The following is a 14,868-nucleotide window of genomic DNA, read 5'->3' on the forward strand; positions in this document are numbered from 1 at the left end:
TATACGAAACAGAACAATTGTCAAACCTATCCCACAAGGAATTTTAAACAAAAGAACTCGCGGGTAACATGTTTTGAAACACAATCTCGAAAAGTATTTTCCTTGTTACACCTAAACCATTTGTGGAGTTGAATGCGCCCACGATGCACTGGTTATAACATTTAGCGCGTATGATAATGCTTGTCTTGTAGCCTTGACACCAGACAAGCCGCTCCGTTGCTCGGAGAGGGGATTCCCCTGCTGGGCTATTTATAGTGATTAGTAATAAGTATGCTCGCCTCGGCCTGGTTCCTGTGTTCAGGTGGGTCTGTGCAATGTGCGACAGTTTATCAATCAATATTCACGTCTGTACTGTCGCTACAGTGGAGCCATATACCTGGCGGTAACCAAATGTGGTGGTTGGGCTTTTAAATAAGTCAAACAATCTCGTCATAGCCGTTGACTAAATAGGTCAGAGGGGCGTTGTCGACTATGGTTCGCGTGCCGATGATTGACAGCTTGTATATAACAGGTCTCGGCAAGCTCTTCGCCTCAGATGGAGTGTTGAAACGGTCGGGGAAACAACACAGAGGTTCCGGGATATTTTAAAGGTATCGTAAACTCACTTCTTTTATGTTGATTGAACCTCAGAATGAATACTGTTAAACTGCAGGTGCCTGGCTTGTTTAGAGTATTTCGTAAGATCTATTGCATATACCCCTTGTCACTTTCATTTGGACCACCTAGCCCAGCGGATAGTATGACAGTATCATTGAATGTTATTCAATAGTCTGACGTTTGTTGATTATGGATTGGTCTGCTTGTTCTCGCTGAAAAGCGTGTCGAACGACTGTCTTGGAGAGCTTATTGCATGTCAAGACACTGTTTATCTGTTATATTCAGCGTTACATGCATCCACAATAGTGTTTCAGAGCACAATTTACATAAACAACTTATAATACGTCTTGTAATGAATTTTATAAACAATTTAGTCATATGCATATTGACACTGCCGTGTGTCTGTATCATCTCAGTAATATTTCTCACCTTTCCTATGCGTTGTTGCTATAATACGCTTGAAGCATGTGTGTATCTGTGCAGTGTAAACACATTTAGTAGCGGTGTCTTCACCAGAAATTAGTCAGCTCACAACTATGACATACGAACTTGTACATTTCACCAACTTGCATGTCAATTTCCACTGGTGAGTCATACCAGCGGTCACCACTATGGTTGCTGAGTGATGTAGCAGAACACGCTCACATCCACACAAACACGGACATTATACACTAATTATGCTTACACGTCTGTCAAAAAGTAATAAACAATAGAATTTGAAAAAAGATGTATATATTTCAACAGTTCATAGCCGGTGTCGATTTCTGTTTTGAAAGGAACAAAGATGGCATATTGCCAGCCACTTGTCCGCTGTCGCCTCCTGTAAGTAGGGCATGGAGTATATATGCTGTACGCCGACAAAAGGAGCTGTGCAACTTTCTGTAATGTGAAATGTATGAATATTGTCTTATATTCATAAAACAATTGTGTTTTTGTTCATATCTAGACCAAATTACGTCATTGACGAAATGCTAAACATAATATATGAACATAATTATGAAAAAAAATCGGACATGAAGGTGTTGGCAAATGATCTGACATTTATGGATGAAAATAAGGTAACACACGTGCGCATTAGCTCCAATTTGCATAATCATCAGTGATGATGTTTTCGGAACAGCTCAGGGCCGCTCGCTTGTACTCCTCGACCTCTGTAAAGCACATACATGTCAGCTAACCATGAATCTACCAGTGCAGAATCTTTACACTGCTTGAGATACGCGAGGCGCGGTTTGAAATTGATTACTTATGTCCATTACTGTCAATCAAGACTATAATGGTTCATTGTTTTCATCACATCGCCCGATACAGTAATCATTGTTTGACATCACAGTGTCTTTTTTCCTGTTTTGATTGAAACTGACAATGGTACTGACGTCATATGCAGTGTAGAAGCGAAAGCTCTATGTGTGTTGTGGTCTGGCGTCGGACCAGATCCTACAGTGACACTGATATCGCAGATATTCATAAGCAGTAAAATCACAGATAGCACGTTCTTACAGTATAAATATAATTGTTTGAACTTAAAAAACAAATCTCCACAATGGCCAGTCGCGAATCTTACACTCGCCTATACATTATGATGATGTATATTTCACAACATACATTATCATATCCATCCGTTTAAAACCTTGATGACTGAAGGCTTGTGTTTCCCCTGTACGGCCGCTCGTGGCCGAAATACTGCCAACTGTCACAACAGGTTTATTTGAAATTCGACTTACCAGAGGACGCATTTACGTAGAAGCCGATCCTAACTAAACAGTTCTATGAAATAATAACCGTGTCAAACACACACAACATGGCCTGGCCCCAGTTATGAACGCAATGGAAGATGAGTATTGTGTTTTACTGCATGTCTTTTTGCCTATTTCTCGTCACACTGGACAAGTACTTTCTTTAGTGTCCGCTTATCGTCTTGTTAGCACAGGGTATATACGCACCGTGCTGTCGAGGACGTAGATGCTAGCTGGCTACAGGTGGTTTTCATGTTCCTGCACTTTGTGTGTACATTCCTGGCACTAACTATATAAGTACATGACCTGGTGTGACAGGTGTAAGAACAGCCTGACTTACAACTACATATATTGGGAGAATACCCGGCACCTACAGTCAACCAGTTATCTGTCTGCACCCGGCATTCAACCAGTTCGTCTACACCGTAATCCAGGGGGGTCAGCTCTGAAGCGATCGTTTGTGCTCGCCCATTCGATATTCCATGAGTAGGGATCTGCCTAATCATGTACCCCAAAATGTTGACATACTGCCGATTTTGCTGTCAACAAATCTGTTCGTTGGTTTTGGCTAACAATGACCCCAACACTGGAAATAAGGAATATATAAATGTATTTGTATTGAAAATATGGCGACATGATATGTTTCTGAGACGAGACTCCTTTTTGTGCTTGTTAGTATTTTACTCAAACCCCTAACTAAAACTACCGAGCACCATGATAGTTGTCAGATAACTGGATTTCATGCACTCAAGGTGTCGGGTGTTGCAGATAACCATGTATCATACTCTCAAGGTGTCGGGTGTGACAGATAACCATGTTTCATACGCTGAGTGTATTGGGTGTTATCACATATAGTCACTAGTGACTGACAGACATCTGCATCACTTGACCTTACCTGTATGTGTCAATTACAAAGCTAAAACAATTTTAATCGTAATGCTTGAGTGATGATACACCCGATCAGGTGTGACGGACAGTGGGCGGGACTGCCTGAAACGTAGCTGTCATCACATGACACATCTGGGACAATTCAAACGTGGGAGTTACAATAAAAACTCAAGGTCAGTTCAAACCTTCGAACTACGTGACTCAGTTTGGAAAGTGTTTTGCGTAGGTTTAAATTATCCGATGAGAAGTGAGATAACCAGATGGCAGGGTTCAGAACGATAAAACCACGACCAAAGACCCGCTAACCATGACAGAAACAGCCACACAGCTTCTAGCCGAACGTGTTCATGTGCTGCAAGCGTGTGGTTTACCTTCAATTACAAAGTATTAAATATAACAAACAGGTGTCGTTGGTTTCACCTGTGACAGAGGAACACCTGTTGTCATGTGTGTCCGCTATTGTCAGAATCTGTAGTCAAAAGGTGCTACTGTTGACAATAATTGCAACCTTTCTGTGCCAAATGCCGTTATGCGATGTTTCAGGTCTTCTTATCTTCTTCCGACCTCTCCTTTTCCTGTAGAGAACTGGCCCCATATAGTATTGCAGTGGGTTGCCTTGAGACGGGTTCATATGCACTCTGATCGCCATAGTCACATTGGTCACGGTCACAGTCGTTGTTGTCTCATTACAGCTGGGTTTTTTTGCTTTCTTTTTCTGTTGTCACATCAATGTCTAACATACGTCTACATTCTGGGTAAAACTGTTATATCTTTCCTGACAGGTGCGACGTGTTCATGTGATTGGTCGATTGTTTATAGTCTCTCGTAAACGAAAACGTCGTCTGATTTAACTTACACTCTGTTATATTGTGTTATTGTGCATGTGAGACTTTCATGAAATTAATGAAAGGTGTGACTGTAGGAACAGAGGACGAAGGTTGAACTGCATAACCTTTGGTTTGTCCTGTAACAGTACATGAAATATGTGACGCTCTGGTCGACAAGGAATATGACATTTTATTCGTTGCGTTTATCATTTGAAGTATTCACTAAGTGGTTTAAGTTTTAATTCCATGCTAATGTTAACCGACGTTGGCGGCAGTGAACAGGAAGAAAACACAATCCACATGATGACTGAAATTCTTTTTAAAGCCTTCCCGGCGTGATGAAATTAAAAAAAATCTTCTAAGCAAAGTTATGTGTCACAGATACGTTGTGGATATTTTCATGAAAATGTCAGCTCAGTTCTTACAACAAAAAAACCACGCCCTCACCCTAACCCCTTACAATTTGTATCATTAACATGTCTTGTTCATAACATATAGATTTGCAACTTTTGAATGGCATTTGTATTGAGTGAAAGAAGATCTCGCGAGCGCCACATACCTGACATCTTGCGATGCTCTGTTACTTTTACAGTTATACTTCTTGGAAATTACCCCCACCCCCACCCCCCCCACCCCCATCCCCAAACTGCGCGTTTGCTACGGTACAGATTCATTTTGTACATCAGGATAATATTCAAAGTTTGTGTGTTTTTTCTAGATTATAACCGTGACTATACAAGAGTTATTTACTACCTGTAACTGTTACACACGGTGCCGAACTGCCCTGGTCTACGCTACATATACCTGTGTTATGCACATTAATACTGTTACTGTCAGGGCTAATCCCAAAGCTAAAAGCCGGTTAAGGGTTATATCGCTGTTCTTGTCAATAAAGCGCGAAGCCGTTAAAACAACTATTTATCAGGTATTACCTTGTTCATGAGAGGAATACAATATTATTGATGTCCCGCCCATTTAGTGGGTTAGTGGGTTAGTCGGGCGAGAGTATAGTGCTCAATGTGACAATATATGTAATTTAGAGATATACACATTACTGTCCATTCTGCCTGTATATTGACTATAAACCTATACGGCGGCATAACTTAATGACACGCTTCATCGTTATTTCTCTGTAGGATCATGATATTAAATGCTTCGCTGCGCAATAGAATATTTGATTCACAGTCGATGCTCGATATGTACTTTTAACAGATTTCTACTATACAAGGGTTTATACAGGTCAGCGTGATGACAGATATAACGGCATTTCAGTTGCCCGCCACGCATTTATGCAGAAAATGTTACAGTCAGTGCACACACTGGCCACACAGATACAGCTGCTGTTATGGTGATTAATGTGTTTCAGTACAAGTGGCGTGGAATCATTACGAGTATTGCCCTATATTGTAAACTGCCAATGAATATGTATGTTGAGGCGCAGAACCCTTGTCTCTATGTCTGAAATGGCCACCACTATATCATCTAAAGGTCTATCCTTCACACAGCAGAATATGTCGATACGCTCTGTCGTCAACAACCGCATATGAAAAGATAATCACATAATATTTAGGCAGTACAGTTTGGTCGAAGGGTACAGTTTACCGGTGCGTGCCCACGAGTGGCTGGATACACTGCTGGGCTGATCTTTTATACACAAATTACATTAATTAAGCAAATCCCGGACGATCGTAATGTACTCGCTCACCCCGACGGAGGATGATGAAGTGCACCGAATGACCTTGCTGTATTATATGGGGAATGCGTAAGTGTATGTTAATAATGATTTATTTGAATTCATGTTGAACACGGTGCAGTTGGTTTTTGTTGTCGGCATTATTACGTCCGCAGTTGGTATAGCATATTTATAGTTCCAGTGTCAACGTAGCCTCATTGACATATGCTTGTAAATTTCATGATAGACTGTGCAAGTCGCTAACACGTGTATTTATCACAGTCCGCAATCATTCACCCCACTGGTCATATATTCTCGAGATTTGTGTTTGTGTAAATAAATTTGTGTAAGGCCGAAGGTGCCATTGATGTATATTTTTGCCACTTTGTAAATGTGAAAACCTGATCGACATGGATTGCAGCGATCGAGTGAGTGAGTGAGGTGGATTTAAAGCTGTCTGGAACAGTATTTCCCCTACTTTATGTTTACTTCTGTGGTGACACCCATGAACACGGTGTGGTTGTGACAAATATATATATGTTCGTGAGAACCTGCGTCAGTCTAGTGGTGCCACCTGGGACATTCAGGAATGGTCACTTTGGAAGTCTTCATTGTTGAGGCTTGAAAGAAGATTACTGACCTTGGCAGTGGTGACGCGAGACCCAGTTCATCGGATAATTTCTCGAATTATGTCAATTTCTGATTTTTCACAGCTGCATCAATAATAAAAACTGAATTTCAAATAGTTTGTTTTTCATTTGGCAAAGTTTGAAATGCTGTGAATTTTGTTGAGATTTTTAATTACAAGTAATTAAACATGTCCCTCGATTTGGACATTAGGTTTCACTGCTGATATGGATTGTCCATGGGTGTGGACAAGAGGTCTTATATGGTAACATTAAAAGTTTGATTTTTGATCAAAACTTTACGACTTTGTGATTAGGTTGCTTCCTATTCTAGTTTAAAAACTTTGTAAACCCTCACTAAAATTTGATATTTATTTTTAAACTCTATCCTTTATTGATAATTTAGGGAGGCCTGTGAGGTCATGTTTGTTCATGTCAGCGTTTTAGTCGAAGGTTACTGTTCATATTGTCCTTCCCAGTTTAGAACGGATGTTAACTGATGTTAACTGATGTTAACTGATGTTAGCGATGGCCCCCGTGTAACACTGTTTGTGGTAGTATCCGTTTTACTGAAGATAATGTGCTGAAGTTTGCGACATTTTTAATGTAGTTTGCTGAATACTCTGTATTGATTGCTGATTGAATGCAGTCTGCATTATTTCCACACAATTGGGTCTTGCTATCAATTTTGTATCATTGTTTAACACATAGATGAGATATTAATGCATAATCAACGAGTTAAGTGTTCATTGTATCTGTGCACATATATGGACATGCAAAACATTTGTGTCAAGCTAAGTCCCAATGTCCAAAAGTGTGGACCCCTAAAATAACCATATGGGGGTATGTTAGCATGAATTGACTTGAATTTCCGTTGTCAGTGAAATTCTTTGCCAAAGAAACATCAATGTTAGCATTTATAATAAAAAAAAAACTTAGCAAATTTGGCTACCTCTGGGTCTCAAGAGGATATATACATATTCAACCATGTAAATTTAGGAATTAATCGTTTCCCGTTTTGAGGTAGTCAATGAACCAGACGGAGAGACGGCCGCCGTTGTCTGCTCCTTAAGCTGTAACAGTAATTCTTTGTACCCTCATAATGTCTAACAACGTTCGTCCAGACCATTTAGGTTTCGTATGGTTACAAACAGACAGGTTATCTATTTCAGTCCCACCTCAACATTGCATTGCATATAGATACATAAATTAACATGTAGTATGAAAAGATGAGCCACTCTATGTAGGGTTATGAGACACTATATTCAAGATTTAAATAAAACTTAGAACATATTACTATTAAAAGACGTGTGTCTTTATTGAAGTAAAATACATGAAAATACGCCTTATATAAATAGATTAAAAAATTATATAACACAAAAGATGCAAATAGTTATGAAAATGTCTGTCAGTAGCTACCACGTACTTTACTGACTATATTTTCACAAGTCAAACATGATATAAAATGGAACTCTAAAATAGTAGTGCAGGTCTTGGCCGCTGTATAAATCACATCAAGTGAAGAGATTATAAAACCAACTTTCTTGATATCACAAAGGTTTATAAATTAAGACAAGCTAAAATTCAGCTGTTGTAAACGACATCTCTATGTCGATACGTGTATTCCTCGAAGGTATATATACATGTACAGTATATTTAGAACATCTTATCTATTTGTCATGCATCTCGTTGCTCTTTCTATATTGGCCAGTGGAACATGCATTTCGACATCTATAACTTTACCTTCACACATTAGCCTTATCTTGCGTGTCTAAATGTTCCTCCTATCTCCTGTATTTGATTATTCAATTAAACTGTATCATTAAACTACAAAACAGTTCCATGCGTATTGTTAATGCATCAGCCTCTTGTGATATCAGGATTAGCGGAGTGTTTACAGATGGAGACTAACGTAAACACGTGATTCAATGTACTCGCTGATCTCATGGTCTTCTCCATATATTTAATACTCTAAACACTTTTTTTAATGAGCAGAAAAGATTGGATTACAGTTTGAATTAAAATAAGATGGTAATATCCGTGTTGGTTATATGATTATCGTTGTGCACTCGCGCACCGCCGATATGTGTATTATTATCAACATTGCTTTCAGTACCACGACAGCCTGTCAGACCCATGCTTCATAGCCCACCAGCTTCCTCTGGCACATAATGTCTGTCAGTAGCTACCACGTGCTTTACTGACGATACTTCAATTATAATAGTGCATGTTCCGTGGCCTCCCCTCATTTCATGTTTGAAATGATATGTTAATGCGTCAACAATTTGTTTCATTGTAGGTAGTAATTTGGATTGTGATGTTTTATTACATGTTTTCTACAACTGTATTGCTAGTCTGTCATAAAGACCCTAGATTTCCACAGCTTTTGAAAATGAAGAAAGTTTCAAGGCTTGACCTTTGCGGCTTGTGGTACCGTAGAATTAATACACATCCTTCGCGTAGTAAGAAACTATTTTGACAAAACTCTATCTTCTTGTTTGATTAAAGATTACGCAGTTGTAAATGTTTTTCACTACAATCACGAAAATCCGCTTGACTCAACCCAAACTCGCAGTCTATGCTGTAGGTTAAAACTGGATGTATCTCATCAAGGGATACCTTGCAAGTTGTGAAAAGGGGTATTTCCTGTAATTAATTATTTGTTATTTGTTAACGCACAGCCAAGTCCTCAGCATACAACCAAGTCATTAGAATACAGTCAGATCATTAGAATACAGTCAGATCATTAGAATACAGTCAGATCATTAGAATACAGTCAGATCATTAGCATTCAGACAGATCATTAGAATACAGTCAGATCATTAGAATACAGTCAGATCATTAGCATTCAGGCAGATCATTAGCATATGGGCGTGACACGACAAGATTACGAGAACAAAATTTTCCGATGACAGTGTGTGTAAACTAAACACATTTCTCATCTCTGTGATCGTTACGAACTTTCTACTCTCCGCCTGTCCTTGAACGTTTAGTTAATTCCAGATGATGCGCATGTCACGTGCTTACCTCTAACGCCTTAACTGTTCACCCTCTCTCTTCAGGAACAAGCGATCACGATGACTGACTCGGACACACGGACCCAGATTGACCACACCCATGACATTCTGACAGCCAATCTGCCTCATCCCGGCCAAGCCAAACCAGACCCACGGCTGCAGCAAGCTGTGAACGAGGCGTGTCGCATGCATCAAGTTACTCCCATCCTCAAGGAAGAACTTAGAGCAGCGATAATGTTGAGGCGACTGTCGAGCGGTCAAGGGGAGATAACCCACGAGGAGACACACTCGCGGGTGTACGAGGTTCGTGACTTTTTTTTTGTCTTTGAGTATCAGTGCTGTCAGAAAAATAATAGTAGTAATGTTAAACAGTAGTAGTAGTAGTAGTAGTAGTAGTAGTAGTAGCAGCAGCAGCAGCAGCAGCAACAACAGCAGCAGCAGCAAGTAGTAGTAGTAGTAGTAGTAGTAGTAGTAGTAGTAGTAGTAGTTGTTAACTGTCTTCGTATCTTACATTTGCACTCTTGGAAAAGTGTTTCAACCTGAGTACTGAATTAAGCGTTTAAACAACATTGTCGCCTTTGTCGTAGTTTTTTTTCAGGTATGAATGAAAATAACCCAGAAGATAATAGATAGTTTTCTCAATCGTGATTACTTATTAAATCGCAAACTACGCATATACGAAACGTGGATATAATTGTTCGAGGAAAATTAATTTGTGCGTTATTAACAATTTGTAAATAATTGACAAATCCTTTGACAAGAGAGTGACTGTATCTCTTCCATCAAGGCATGGTAATGAAACCTTTGTCCATTTCAAACGACTGTTCATCAGCATCGCCAGAAGACTCTGGCTACGCTCCACTGGACCGTTGTTGATTGCAAGCATTATTCCTCCCCCTCCATAAATGATTTAACATAAAGTCAGAAATAAGACACACACACGAATTGGAACAGAGGGACTCCGTCAGCAAGAATATCTCTCATTCTTCCGCGGAAGAACACTTGAGAGGTTTTCTCTTTGAGTTGACTCGGTGTTGGTCATGATTAGAAATGATAAAGAGACGACAGAGAACGATTGTACAATAGCTCGCTATCGACAGGAGGCAGCTGTAGTGTAAATATTTACTTATATAGTCGCTGTGGTAATTATGATAACAGGGCCTTGAGTGGACGAGTTCCAATGCTGCATGCAGCAATGTTCAAACTGTATGACGGTGGCCCTACACTATATGGCACACGATGTACAGATGCCACAAATTCAAATAGCCACCGTGTCTGGAGCACCATTCAGACCAGCACAGTTTACTGGGAGCTTTCCATAATTCTCCCTTGCTGCTGCTGCTGCTATTACTACTACTTGCTGCTGCTGCTGCTGCTGCTGCTACTACTACTACTACTGCTGCTGCTGCTGCTGCTACTACTTGCTGCTGCTGCTACTGCTACTACTGCTACTACTGCTACTACTACTCCTCCTACTTTTGTGTACTATACATATATAGTACCGGTCATACGAACTCCGCGAATATCATCACATAATTCACGAACAAGCACTTCGCAAATGAGGAAAATGAGTACTACTACTACTGTTGCTACTACTACTACTACTGCTGCTGCTGCTGCTACTACCTACTGCTGCTACTACTACTACTACTACTACTACTACTACTACTACTACTACTACTACTACTACTACTGCTGCTGCTGCTGCTGCTGCTGCTGCTACTGCTACTACTACTACTACTGCTGCTGCTGCTGCTGCTACTACTACTACTACTGCTACTGCTACTGCTGCTACTGCTACTGTTACTACTACTACTACTACTACTGCTGCTGCTGCTACTGTTACTACTACTACTACTACTACTACTACTACTACTACTACTACTGCTGCTGCTGCTGCTGCTGCTGCTGCTACTGCTACTACTACTACTACTGCTGCTGCTGCTGCTGCTACTACTACTACTACTGCTACTACTACTGCTGCTACTGCTACTGTTACTACTACTACTACTACTACTGCTGCTGCTGCTGCTGCTGCTGCTACTACTACTACTACTACTACTACTACTACTACTGCTGCTGCTGCTGCTGCTGCTGCTGCTGCTACTGCTACTACTACTACTACTGCTGCTGCTGCTGCTGCTACTACTACTACTACTGCTACTGCTACTGCTGCTACTGCTACTGTTACTACTACTACTACTACTACTGCTGCTGCTGCTACTGTTACTACTACTACTACTACTACTGCTGCTACTGCTACTGTTACTACTACTACTACTACTACTGCTGCTACTGCTACTGTTACTACTACTACTACTACTACTGCTGCTGCTGCTACTGCCACTGCTACTGCTACTGTTACTACTACTACTACTGCTGCTGCTGCTGCTACTGCCACTGCTACTGCTACTGCTACTGTTACTACTACTACTGCTGCTGCTGCTGCTGCTGCTACTGCTACTGCTACTGCTGCTACTACTGCTGCTGCTACTGCTACTGTTACTACTACTGCTGCTACTGCTGCTACTGCTACTACTACTGCTGCTGCTGCTACTACTACTGCTACTACTACTACTACTGCTGCTACTGCTACTTCTACTACTGCTGCTACTGCTAATACATACGATGTGTCAGTGGCGTCGCATCAGACGTGACATCTTGACGTCACAATTACAAATTGCATTTTCATGCTGGGGGAACCCTTGAAAAGTTTGCAAAATTCCTAGCTGTGTCTGCTGCTTTCAAAAACCATGTATGTGCATTTATTCCTTACAACACTAAGTTGTCCGTTGGATTCAGATCCAAAGTGAAGAGTCGTGTCCTTTATTTGTCACATTGTGAAAAGTAAGTCTTCCTTATCTGTCACGGTGCGAAGAGTGGTCTCCCTTATCTGTCACAGTAAGAAGAGGTGTGTCCCTTATTAGTCACAACGTGAAGAGTAGTCTCCCTTATCTGTCACAGTGTGAAAGAATTGTGTCCCTTATCTGCCACGATGAGAAGAGTAGTGTCCCGTATCTGTCACAGTGTGAAGAATTGTGCCCCTTATCTGTCGCAATGTGAAGAGTAGTCTTCCTTATCTGTCACAATGTAAAGAGTAGTGTCTCTAACTTGTCACAGTGTGAAGATCTTCCTTATCTGTCACATTGTGAAAAGTAGTGTCCCCTATCTGTCACAATATGAAGAGTAGTGTGCCTTATCTGTCACAATGTGAAGAGTAGTGTCCCCTATTTGTCACAATGTCACAGTGTAAAGAATTGTGTCCCTTATCTGTCGCGATGTGAAGAATAGTCTCCCTTATCTGTCACAATTTGAAGAGTTGTGTCCCTTTTTGTCACAATGTGAAGAGTAGTCTCCCTTATCTGTCACAGTGTGAAAGAATTGTGTCCCTTATCTGCCACGATGAGAAGAGTAGTGTCCCGTATCTGTCACAACATGAAGAGTAGTCTCCCTTATCTGTCACAGTGTGAAGAATTGTGCCCCTTATCTGTCGCAATGTGAAGAGTAGTCTTCCTTATCTGTCACAATGTAAAGAGTAGTGTCTCTAACTTGTCACAGTGTGAAGATCTTCCTTATCTGTCACATTGTGAAAAGTAGTGTCCCCTATCTGTCACAATATGAAGAGTAGTGTGCCTTATCTGTCACAATGTGAAGAGTAGTGTCCCCTATTTGTCACAATGTCACAGTGTAAAGAATTGTGTCCCTTATCTGTCGCGATGTGAAGAATAGTCTCCCTTATCTGTCACAATTTGAAGAGTTGTGTCCCTTTTTGTCACAATGTGAAGAGTAGTCTCCCTTATCTGTCACAGTGTGAAAGAATTGTGTCCCTTATCTGCCACGATGAGAAGAGTAGTGTCCCGTATCTGTCACAACATGAAGAGTAGTCTCTCTTATCTGTCAGTGTGAAGGTCTTCCTTATCTGTCACATTGTGAAGAGTAGTCTCCCTTATCTGTCGCAGTGTGAAGAGTAGTGTCCCCTATTTGTCTCAATGTGCTGTGTCTCCCGTATCTGTCACAATGTGAAGAATTGTGTCCCTTATCTGTCACAGTTTGAAGAGTGGTGTCCCCTATTTGTCACATTGTGAAGAGTTGTCTCCCTTATTTGTCACAATGTGAAGTGTAGTCTCCCTTATAAATCTGTACACGTGTCACCAAGTAGGGTGCTCATCGTATATACAACTGCCTTATGACTGACTGTTATCATTTTGTTAACCCGTCTATTTTTCTATTAATACCGCACGAACCAACCTATATCGACCTACTGCTGGTATCTGTCTGCAGTTGACGGCCGACGAGGTGGCGAAACAGGAAAGGAGACGTGCACAGAACCGAGTGGCAGCACAAAGGTGTCGGAAGAAGAAACGACAGGAACAGGAGAAATTCCTTCAGGTACTCTACCACACACTCTCCCACAAGCCTGACATCGACTTCGTGACACTTCGCCCTATAAAATACCCATGAACCAAATGAAGCGCAGCTGTCCGATGTGCAGAGTTGCGCCCTTTACACTCAACCGGATACGATGGGTTGCCATGGGTTCGAATCAAGAAACATACCGACTTGTAATTGCCTGTTTGTAAAACAACAAGTGAGCGAAAAACGGAATAAACTATTGGTTTTCATGCCACCCAGGATTTCTCATATGATTATTGAAAACCTTTTAAACATAAACTTGTTTAAGCCTGCTAATGAAGTCCCATTTCTTTAACACAAATATGGCGTACGATACTGTCTTTTCAGTTATTCTCAGAGCAAAACAACAAGCGACAAAGACTCGAGGAAGAAGTGTCTGAACTACGAGAGGAGAAGCGCCGCCTGGAGGCCATGCTTGTACACCACATGCTGACTCGCGCATGTCATAAAGGTCACGTGACACCTCCCCAGAATGTCCGATGTGCTTCATTTTCCCCGGGGATCTCAAGCCACTCGTCAGAGGATGAGAGCTTCTATGACTTCTTTCAGGATGACTCTAAGAAATTCCTACCTGTAGAAACATCGGTAAACCTGCTCTCAAACGACCTAGAGTCGGAACTACCGGGAGAAGACGCCTCCATGATATACAACCTCGACAATCGCCATTTCTTGGCCGATCTCAGTAATGATTAGAGACATTTGTAGTTAGTTGTGCTGCTGTTTACAATACCTGTACCTCATTCAAATCCTCTATTTTGTAACAAGGGAGTTTGTTACCGCATTACACAGTGATATTAATCGCCAGGCGCGATGTTGTTTATGTATATGCAAATGTTTAGTTTGGCGTGCGATATCTGACGAGTGGCTGATGTTGTGTGAGTTTCAGAGATGGATTAAACTGTTTATTACCGAATGTGTTTTACTTTCTCCTGTTACTGAACCGTGGACCGTACGTACATCGCTGGCTGAACTCGGCAGATCATACCTCACTGGTTGCTATTACTTTTTTTCGTCCTCAACACGGTGAAACAGCGGCGACGTAAGGCTTGTTAGGATTATGTGCGTTTCACTGAAACACACTACCAAGACAGA

At 41.0% G+C, this 14,868-nt stretch overlaps 1 protein-coding gene across 1 annotated transcript; it reads left to right on the forward strand.

Moving 5' to 3' along the window:
- The first annotated feature begins 276 nt into the window (after positions 1-276).
- LOC137293864 (cyclic AMP-dependent transcription factor ATF-3-like) lies at positions 277-14,689 on the forward strand. The gene is made up of 4 exons (XM_067824637.1): positions 277-590; positions 9,409-9,666; positions 13,645-13,752; positions 14,104-14,689. The coding sequence occupies exons 2-4, from the start codon at positions 9,424-9,426 to the stop codon at positions 14,467-14,469; spliced, it is 717 nt and encodes a 238-aa protein (XP_067680738.1). The 5' UTR covers positions 277-590; positions 9,409-9,423; the 3' UTR covers positions 14,470-14,689.
- The last annotated feature ends 179 nt before the right edge of the window (positions 14,690-14,868 follow it).

The sequence above is a fragment of the Haliotis asinina genome, chromosome 8, assembly GCF_037392515.1.
Source record: "Haliotis asinina isolate JCU_RB_2024 chromosome 8, JCU_Hal_asi_v2, whole genome shotgun sequence".
NCBI classification, from domain to species: Eukaryota; Metazoa; Mollusca; class Gastropoda; order Lepetellida; family Haliotidae; genus Haliotis; species Haliotis asinina.

Coding starts and splice junctions, on each gene's coding strand:
- LOC137293864 (XM_067824637.1), top strand. CDS start 9,424: ATGACTGACTCGGACACACGGACCCAGATTGACCACACCCATGACATT. Junction 9,667..13,644: donor CACACTCGCGGGTGTACGAG/GTTCGTGACTTT, acceptor ATCTGTCTGCAG/TTGACGGCCGACGAGGTGGC. Junction 13,753..14,103: donor AACAGGAGAAATTCCTTCAG/GTACTCTACCAC, acceptor CTGTCTTTTCAG/TTATTCTCAGAGCAAAACAA.